The 9,840-nt window shown below is 47.6% G+C and overlaps 1 protein-coding gene across 1 annotated transcript; it reads right to left on the bottom strand.

Moving 5' to 3' along the window:
* Positions 1 to 3,917: 3,917 nt before the first annotated feature.
* CBLN2 (cerebellin 2 precursor) lies at positions 3,918 to 7,983 on the bottom strand. Its single transcript, XM_077136110.1, has 3 exons — positions 7,627 to 7,983; positions 4,625 to 4,744; positions 3,918 to 4,398 (listed from the first exon to the last, which is right to left on the bottom strand). Exons 1-3 carry the CDS (start codon positions 7,981 to 7,983, stop codon positions 4,201 to 4,203), a joined length of 675 nt encoding a protein of 224 aa, XP_076992225.1. The 3' UTR covers positions 3,918 to 4,200.
* Between the last annotated feature and the right edge of the window lie 1,857 nt (positions 7,984 to 9,840).

Here is a 9,840-nt window from a genome sequence, read left to right as displayed (position 1 = left end):
TTTTTCACAAATGTTTTTACAGAGTGCACAGTAAACCCTTCACAGTAGTTCAATATAACCTGTTCTGCGTTCCACCATTTATTTCATCTGAAGTATAATGACAAAGAGCTTTTCATTTCTGTGCCTCTATGCCTTAAATTATTATGTGCCTCCAATGCTGCAGAAATTTAAACAGTAACTATTACATTGACAGCAACATTATCTTATTGTAATATTTGTTTACTTATAACGGATTGTGAAATTAAGGGAGACAACTTGAAATTATCCTTTGCTTTTTTTGCTATGTCTGAAAACCACTGTGCATTTTGCTTCTATAAAGTGATTCATCAAATTTTCCTCTCATATATTGCTAGATTTCAGGAGACTATAACAAACCCATATATGTTATCTTATATGTTAAAAATCAGGTATACATGTTTGTGTACTTACATCAAACAATAATACACACGTAATAGTTACTAGATATGTGACCATTGTAAAGTCTTTGGTTAAGATATCCAGAAAATATTACAAATAAAATCTAAGATTCAGCAAAGGTTTTTGCTAAGCTTTATATACATTGTCTAACTCTTATGAGACAACATAAATTAGATTTAGCGAAAGAAAAATTTTTTTCTAAATATTTAACTCTATGAGCTTTCATGCTATTACTCAATAGGCTTTGATCATTTTTACTCTGGGCAGCCATAATAAGCGATAAAAATCTAGGTAATTTCATTTATATGTATAAATAAAAAATAATGTGATGCAAACAGGCTCAGGAATTACAGATGATAAGCACATTTCACAGGACTTAAAATTGGAATTATCAGGATTATGCTTCCAATTAGAATATATTTAAAATGTTTCTAAGGTATCATTTTAAATGCATTTTCAGTTATTGTACCTGTTTACTAAGATGAACACATACCAACTCCAACAACTTAATATTATAATGCCAAAATACCAGTATGTCAATTTTACTTGGGTTAAAAATGTTACAGTTGTATATTTAATTATAAAACATTGATAATACACACCAGAACAGAGAGGTGGGTTTAAACCATATAGGGCAGTCCAATGGTACAATTGAAAATTCAGTTAATATTAAAATATATAGGTTTTGATGTGTTCCCATTATCATCACTCCTAAAAATCAAATTAGAGAAAATTTCAAATATAGAGTTACAGTTTTAATAAGCTATTCAGAAATATGGAAATTTACATTAACTTGTCTTCCTGTCAATATTCATTTTCAATATTTTTTTCAAAAGCTGCATGTTGAAAAACTGGTTCATCCAGAAATATTTTCCTACCATGCAAACGCCCTCAATTATCTTCATGCTTTACAGAGCTCCAGACTCTCATTTGCTCCTCACCAACCCCTGTGAGTGGGCTGATGCCGCAGTCACCTTGTCCTCATTTCACAGATGAGAAAAGCGAGGCTCAGAGATAGGGCTGCTGAATTTAGGACTAGAAGCGTTAACAGATTTTTCCCCAGAATTGTGTTCTGACCTATATATCTTTTTAGACTGTACACAGGCATTTACTCTTTTTCAAAAGCAAACATCCTTAGCTAACTAGGACCTTGTCGGATTCTTTACCAGCTGCGGTGGCCGGTAAACAGCTTCTGTGACATTACCCTCATGGCTTTTTCCTAATGTAGTTTTCAGTGTCAATTTCAAAAAAAACAGAAAGAAAATGTAAGAAAGAAAAGAACAAAAAAGAGGATTTGAGTGGCATAATCAGGATGAAGATTATTTTCCTAATATAAAATAAACTCCTGAAATATACTTATTTGATGATTGGTCAATTTAATAACTTATTTTTATTAGACAGTATAACCAAATGACAACCTGTAATAAAGTTGTAATACAAACAAATGCATCTTGTCTATTGTTAAGCAATAAAAATAACCAATACTCATATATCTTTCAATCTCTAACATACTATATTGTTCTCCAATGAGGTTTGCTGTTTGTTTTAAACTGGACTTCAGGGTTAAGGAAATGAGGAAAAGAGGGCTAAACAAGAGAAAAAAGATATTAGCTAGCATCCTTCTGTGTCTACCGCCAGAATTAATAAGCAATGCTCTTGTTCAGAAGCACGTCTCCTAAGCACAGAGCCCAAACACCTCAAAGCTTTTTGGCTGATATTTCTTGATGTTTTTTTTCCCCTCACAACATTTAACAGCATTTTCATTCAAATTAATTCCCGTGTCCTATTATATACTCTTCACCCAAGGATGGTGAAACTTAGATCCCGAGTTAAACTGTCAAACTGTATGTATATATTCATGCATGTGTTTCCTACGGCATTTCTTATTTGAAAATGGAATCCAAGGCCTTTCCATCTTCACATCCATTCTGGGAAACACCTCTGGCTGTCCAGAAACCTCCTGTTCTTTTACAACTGTGTCTTCCAACTGAAATACTAGCTTGAAAATTGCACCAGCCCAAAGATTACATGATACCAAAGCAAAGTGCCTCTCCATAAAACCTCCTCAATGCTGTCTTTCTCACATAACCTCTCCCTTAAAAAAGTGCTGTGTAGAAAATACCTATGCATGAATTGAAATGCGTGTAACTGCGCAATATCCATCTAGATCCCCTGTTAGGGCTGCATATTTGGGGGTGCTGTCTGCAGGTGTGCACGTGTGTGGATTTTTTATAGAGGAATGGTAAGGATTTACTTTTCCTCAATCCTTGATCCTTGACCCTTTCCTCACTTATTTTGAGTCAAGAGTTGAAGAGGACAGCAAGCCAGACATCAAACCCATTTATTCTGAATCTTAAATTATGACTTTATCATCAATATTTTGGTTACATTGTGACACAAAGGACAAACTAACAACCGGTTTGAGGTCTCATCTTGAATTGCTTTGGGATTTAGTGACATTTCCTTGGTGCATGAATCCTGCACCCATTAGCTCGCAGCTGTAACTTAGTAACGTTGTCGTAGAAGGTTGTAGAGACCAGAAGAAGCTGTAAAACTGTTCCTAGGGTGCTTTTAACCACTGTAACTTCCAAGTGGCTTCCTGCCAGGGACATGGAGGTTTCCCTGGCATATCAAGAGGACTCCACAGGGAGAGAAGCTGGTCCTACTGCCTCTGAAAGACCTAATCAATGAGTGCTCTCTGGGAGGTCCCAACAAATGGAAACAAACTGCTGAGGAGTCGTCAGGCACACTTGGCCAAGAAACAGTGTGCCTAGGGTGCTGGGGCCTTTGGGGATTACAGCTTCCATGCCCAAGTTATACGATTCAGGCTCACCCAGAAATGTCAGGTTCTTAGAGTATTCCATATTGTAAGTAGAAAAAAAAATTCAGGCTGCTAGTTTCTAAAAGTGCATTTGAAGAGAATCATTTTGAAAGAATAAACAGGTCCATCTGTTATTTTTTTCTTGATTTACAGGTATTTTTTTGTTTGGTTTGGTCTCACCCAAAACAAAATATACAGGTACGTTTTGCTGGGTTTGGTTTCGTCACATCCATGAATTTAACATACATTTTCTATCCTCAGCACAAAAAGTAACAGTGGGAGTTTAGGGGGAGAGCTGAGTTTGGAAAGAAAAGTAAAGCTTTTTGAGAAAAAAACAAAACAAAACACAAACAATACCAAACAAAAGTTGCAGTCCAATCGTGCAAAATTTGCTTCTCTGGATAAAGCACTTCTTGACAAGTTCACGAGGTTCCCAGTCGCCTCCCGAGTCCTCCCATCCACCCCGGGGGGAAAAAAAATACAGAAGGAAAGTGAAGCTGATCTTTTTCTTAAGGCTATACAGAAACTCATAGCACGCACTCGGAGGACTTATCCGGCAGGAGGTTGTTTCCTGGGTCGCGCCAGCAGCCTGCAATCCGCCCCCATCCTGGGGCAGCAGCGCTCCTGGCTTCGGGACAATGAGACAACACACAAACGAAAGAAATCAGTGGTCCCGACATCAAGATACGATATGGACTTCACAATCACAGGTACAGATTGCTCGAAATCGATTTCGTTTCTCCTTAAGACCTTGTCGACTAAAACTAATGAGAGGCCAGGTTGCCGAGGAACTGTCAATATTCAAAGAAAGCAGCAGAGATTGAGAAAGAAGTCTTTCTTCTACTGTGACAGTCTGACTGGAGGTTGGGAAGAAATGTCATATTCTGGCAAGTCCAGGGTGTTTTCAAGGATGAATTCCTGGGTCCAGCTGGCAGCTTCCCTCAGTCCCGGGGGCTCTCCGTTTATAGAGGAAAAACCAAGAAGCCAGAGAAGGTGGAGTATTTCCAGCCCCCCATGAGATTGCCCCTCTCCAGTTTGAGATGCACTTTGTCTTCCCTTTCCATGAGCAGCAGAACCCCATTGCTGGCGGCTTCTCTGGTGACATCCTGGTCTCCTGCAAACGCGGAGATCACCGGGTAACCGTTTTGCATCAGACTGACCTAAAATGCAGAGGGCAGAGTCAGCAGACTGCGAAGGACCCTCCCCCCACACTCTGTTTTGTTTTCCCCCAACATCCTGTTCTCAGATGGCTCAGAGACACGACCCCCAGGGCAGCTCAGGTTTGCCGGTTTGCTCAGCCTCACCCCAGGTGTGAAAGGGCATCAAACCAAGGAGAATTATTCATCTGAACCTGAAAAGGTCCAGAGAGTTTTCAAAGCTACCCACCTGGATGGTTTGTCTGTTGTACACTTTGACCACGTGGAAACTGAAACTATAAATCCCTTTTCTCGGTGCCACAAAGATACTGGAGGCAAGATCGAAATGGTTGCCAATGTTTACCAACACCTGAAAAAGAAGAGGGAGTAACGCACCAAGCAGAGCAAGCCCTCCTCGCCTTATGCTTCAATCAGACACCGAAACCCACCGGCACCGATTCCTTTATTAGCTGCCGAGCAACAAGAGACACCAGCATCTCAAGGCTTTCCCAGGAAGGGGACAGCACCCAAGATAGAATATCCTGCAAGAGGAGCTGGTTTCAAAACCATGCTAATGGGTTGAAACTGATAAAGCGTTTTTAAAACTATTTAAAAACAGAGGAGACTTTTGTATGTTGGTAGAAAGGGCAGAGAGTAAGGAATGGAAGACAATAAACAGTAAACAAATTTCAAGTTGAGTTTGTTGAAGAGGTCTGAGGGACCATGGAAACTTCAATCTGAACCTTTTTTGAACAGTAATAGAGCTTCCTACTAAATGGGACTTTGAGGCAAGCCAATTAAATGAGATCACATATAGGATCATCTCGGGACCTAATTTGGTATGAGCCAGGAGAGAATGGACTGTGTCTGGGTTTTAATCACTGCTGTTACTCCAGGACCTGGCATGCCTTCTGGAGGTACACAGTAGGTGCTCCGTGAAGGGTGCTGAGTGAAAGACCATGGCTGATAAACACTCGCTGCCCCTGTTTCACCCCACTTTGCTCTGAGCAACGTGTTTCTTCTCCTAGCTGAGCTACGGGGCCATGAAAACAAGCTTGAATAAATAAAAGGAGACTAGAAATGGGAGCTTAGAGACTCTTTGCACAAATTCAAGGAAAATTCTACAGTATGCAAGCATAATGGCAAAACTGGCTGCCGGATAGGAAATCACATGACCCTGTAGATGGTTCTCCTCAAACGAAACGGGCTGGGGGGCAAGGAAGGTTGCAATGCCAGAAGCAGAGCTCAAAGAGTGGAGGGTCCCCATTATGACTCAACTCCCTTTCAGCTGCTCAAGAGTGAATCTGGCCACTCTGTCTAAACATCGTCCCCATTCTCTCTCGTGCACAAGTGCACAATTGTGATGGGAGTAATAAAACACCCTGCCTCGTGTCCTCTCCTTCTAAAACAAACAACCAGCAGCAATCTCAAAACCCCAGATTAAGAGATCCTGTCTTCTAATCAGAAAATAAATTTCAACCGAATACCTTTTGCTGTTTTTTCTTACACATTCACTATAGAGTAGAGGAATCAGGTGCAATTCCCAAAGCAAAGGCAAAATGCTGCTGACAGCAACTGGTGTAAGGACTTAAGAAAATGACTGTACTTGCTTCTCCAATGCCGCCCGGAGGGCCTTCTCCCTCTCAGACAACTACAGGGCTCACTCACACCCTGGCTTGGCTCCAACATTAAGGACAAAACGCTCAGGATGCTCCTGCTCAGTCTTTCAAGGCTATGCCTTGTGACGCCTTAGAAAAACATCAAGGGTTCTCTCTGTAAGCCCTTGGAGCTTCTTGTTCCCTTCACCTCCAATCTGTTCACCTCGATTCTAAATTCAGGACACTGGTAAATTCAGGGCCTTGTTGTAGATGAGAGAACACCAAGCCATTCCAGAAAGCAGGGCTCAGTTACTCCGGAACTGGGGGACTGAGTAAGCATCATTTACACTGCCCTGCCACAGTTTGCTCACGGATAAAATCAGTACCTTACCATGACTTCCCCTGCCCTGCATCATAAGGTTGTGCTGACAGCTTCATGAAATGACGGATTTGAAACCATTGTGAAAACTACGTGTAAGGCTTTGGTAGGTGAATAGTAGAAATAATAATGATGATTTAAAACACATAAAGAAGAACTTGTTAATAAGTAAATAGTTCCCAAATGCCTATTTCATGGTTATCTGCTTTATTTGGACACAGCTAAAATAAATAAGTGTTCTGTCTTGTAACTAGAGAATAATTCGAGAATAAACAAAGAAACCAAAGAAAGTAAATCCAAATGCATGATTCTTAGCAAGGACTAAAATATATGAAGATGCTGCCCTAAGAAGAGGCAAGGGTCTGCGTGGAGGTTTATCATTTTTTTTAGGATTAAGAGTTGGGTTATAGCAGAGAAGCGTGCCCTGTAGGCTCAGTGGCAGCCGAGTTCTCCATTTCCCATCAGCATGACGGAAGGGATTCTAGCTGCAGTTTGGAAGTCACTATAATGTTTTCAATTTGTTTCTGAAAATAATAGAGACAAGTGGAGAGAACGCATGGGCAGGTCGCACCCTCTGACCCAGCACATCACTGCCTCACCCATGGGACTGCAAAGGCTTGACCGCACTTCTGAACCTTCGATTTGTACCAAATGGGAGAAACTGAGTGGCTTACGGCTCCTTGTCACTGCTCTTTGCCTTACTTTGCACTTATCTAACCAACCAGAAAAACTCCATGCCTGCCATTGCCCCCCCCCACTCCCCCACCCATTTTTCTTGAGCATCCTCCCCCCGTCAGCACTCAAGAAGCAATAGGTCAATATTTTCCGAGTGTTGGCTGAGACCTCCGAGAACCGCTCTACTGACCATGGAGGGGTTTTAAAGGCACTCCATTTGAAGTTCTCCCCCCCCCCCGGACAACTGAATTCCAGCCACCACAAATATCAACAGTTCTGTATGATGGCTCAGGAGTGAGAAGTAACAAGTGCAATGTTTCCTGTAGGGAAATAATCTCTCAAGTCTCTCGGGCAGATGGGCCTAGGGTCATCCAAGTGCTAATTAAGCTGACAGGTAAAAGCACACACAAAAAAGCACAAAAAGCTACGCTGCGAATAAGGGAAAAGGGAAGGAGAGCGGACTAGAAGGAGAAAGGAGGGACAGGACGGAAGGAAAGAGGGCAGGGCAGTGGGCGCCTGCCTGCGAACTCGCAGCCACAGGGGTCTGGGGACCCCTCCTGGCGGGGGCGCGCGCGGCGGGGGGGCCTGGGGCCGGCTGACCTGGTCGAAGTAGATGGTCATGGTGCGGTTGCTCATCTCGGACGGCTCGTGGTTGGTGCTCCGCGTGGCGGAGAAGGCCACCTTGGCGCTGCCGGAGCGCACGGAGATGCCCAGGGACGAGGTGACGGCGCCGTCGGCCGAGGGGCTGGAGTCGCACACCACCAGGCACTTGCCCTCCAGCACGATGGGCTCCGTGTCGTTCTGCGCGCGCACGGGGCAGCCGGCCGGCAGCAGCAGCAGCAGCAGGGCCAGCGCCGCCCCCAGGCCCAAGCCGCCGCCGGCCGGATCGCGCAGCGCCCCCCGGCGCCCGGGCATGGTCAGCGGCGGCCCGCGGCGGCCCCGGCCGGGCGCCCGCATCGGGGCGGAGGGGGCGCGGCGCGCGGGGGCGGGCGGGGGCGGGGGCGCGCGCGAGGACGCGCGAGGCCCCGGGGGAGCCTCCTCTGGCGTCGGTGCCCTGCTCTGACGGCCAAGGCCAGGGTCGTCCTCAGAAGCAAGGAGCCAGCGGACCTGTCGGGGCGAAGAACCCAAAACCTTAGGCCGGAAGGCTCGGGCCTGGGGAGAAGAGGGTGGGGAGGGGGTGCCCGAGCCCGCGGCGCTCGGCCCCTGCCCCGGAGCCCCCCACGCCCCAGTCCCGCGGGCAGCCACCCTCCTCCCAGACTTGGCACCAGCGGCCGCGAGGTACGGCCCCGCCGGCTGGACGACGCGTCCCTGAGGCTCCGGCGCCGCGCGCGCCGGGGGTGCGGGGAGCGGGGCGCCCGGGAGTCCCGCAGGTCCCCACCACTTAGACCTGCCACCCCGCCCGCGCCGGCAAAGAACAAACGAGCCCCGAAGGCATTGCCGCCGCCTTGGTTCCAGCGGCATTTCCCCGCAAGCCACACCGGGACCCTTTCCCCTTCCCCTCTCTTCCCTCCCAGCGCCCGGGTTGTAGATCCCGGGGGTGCTTTAGAAGCAGACAATTCAGCGAAGATTTCATCCATTCTTCACCGAAAGAACAAGCCCCCGGTGAGCTCCTTAGGGTGAATAAGAGATGGATAAATGATGGAGAGCGAGAGAGAGAGAGAGAGGATAGAGTGCGAGAGCGCAAACACCCACTTCAAACCTCCCCGCACCCACTAACGAGCCCCCTTGAAGACGCCCCTCGGATTCCTCTCTGACCAAGGAAGGAAGGAAGGGAATTCCAGGCTCCGCTCTCCTCCCGGCTTTCGCTTCTAGACCCCGGGCTCTTCCCTTTCCGCGCTCGGAGGCGGTCTCTGCAGATTTCTGCTAACTTAGGCGCCCGGTGGCACTTTTACCCTGTTCCCTGTTCTCCCACGGTGGCTTCCGGCTGTGCCTCGGGAAAGGGTGACGGTCAAACCAGAGTTGAGGAGTAAAAAGCCAAGAAGCCTCTTGCCTCGCCGCCCACACCCTTCGGCCAACTCTCCCAATATTCTTTCTACGAAAAGTGAACTTGTCCCTCGACGACTCCCCTCGACGCCGGGGCAGAATGATTTCGATGCCCCCTCTTTCCAGACACTCAGAAAACGGACCCCTGATGCCCTTATTAAAAGATTTCCATGAATTAAATTAACAGGCGGACCCCGGGCGGCAGGGTCGGGCTTTTACCTGGGACGTCCATGCCGGGAGAGCACCGCCGGCCGCCAAGTTGTTCTGCTCAGAGAAAATGAGCCGAGCGGGGGCTGCCGGAAGGAGGGTGCCCGGCGCGACCCTTCTCTCCGCTCGTGGCCAATAACCGCGCCGCCCCGCCCTGCCCTCCCCGCCGCCGGCCGGCGCCCCGCACCGTGCGCCCCGCACCCGGCCCAAAGCCGGCACGCCCCGGGCACACAGCCGGCCCCGCACCGCGCGCCGGCCGGCCGTCTCCGGGCCCCTCCTCGCGCTCCCGCGTCCCCCGCGCCCCCCCGCCACTGGCCGCCCGGTCCCGGCCTCCCCGCCCGGCTGCAGACTGCCGCCCTGCGGGCTCCGTGCACGGCCCGCTCCCGCTCCCCTTCTCCGCGCCTCCGCCGCACCCTACGACACCCAGGCCCAGCTCTCACCCAAAACCCAGAGCGCAATCCTCCCAGACGGCTCTCTTTCCAAAATCAGGCACCCTCGCAAGCACGGGTCGCGTCTCTCCTTTTCGAGGCTTTCTTTTCTTTGCCAAATTCCCTCCAAGTCTTAACCCTGGATAGCGTGACCACTTTCATAATTAGGAAAATAAACGAATAAAGAAAAACAAGC

Source organism: Tamandua tetradactyla, chromosome 18 (assembly GCF_023851605.1).
Source record: "Tamandua tetradactyla isolate mTamTet1 chromosome 18, mTamTet1.pri, whole genome shotgun sequence".
Taxonomy (NCBI): domain Eukaryota; kingdom Metazoa; phylum Chordata; class Mammalia; order Pilosa; family Myrmecophagidae; genus Tamandua; species Tamandua tetradactyla.
The sequence above is the reverse complement of the archived record's forward strand: the minus strand, read 5'-3'. Positions and strand labels throughout refer to the sequence as shown.

What these genes read in the sequence shown, in the direction of transcription:
- CBLN2 (XM_077136110.1), bottom strand. Translation starts at nt 7,983, where the DNA reads ATGCGGGCGCCCGGCCGGGGCCGCCGCGGGCCGCCGCTGACCATGCCC. An exon ending in TGACCATCTACTTCGACCAG is followed by an intron (nt 4,745 to 7,626) that starts GTCAGCCGGCCC and finishes CTTCTTTTTCAG; the next exon opens with GTGTTGGTAAACATTGGCAA. An exon ending in ACAACAGACAAACCATCCAG is followed by an intron (nt 4,399 to 4,624) that starts GTGGGTAGCTTT and finishes TCTGCATTTTAG; the next exon opens with GTCAGTCTGATGCAAAACGG.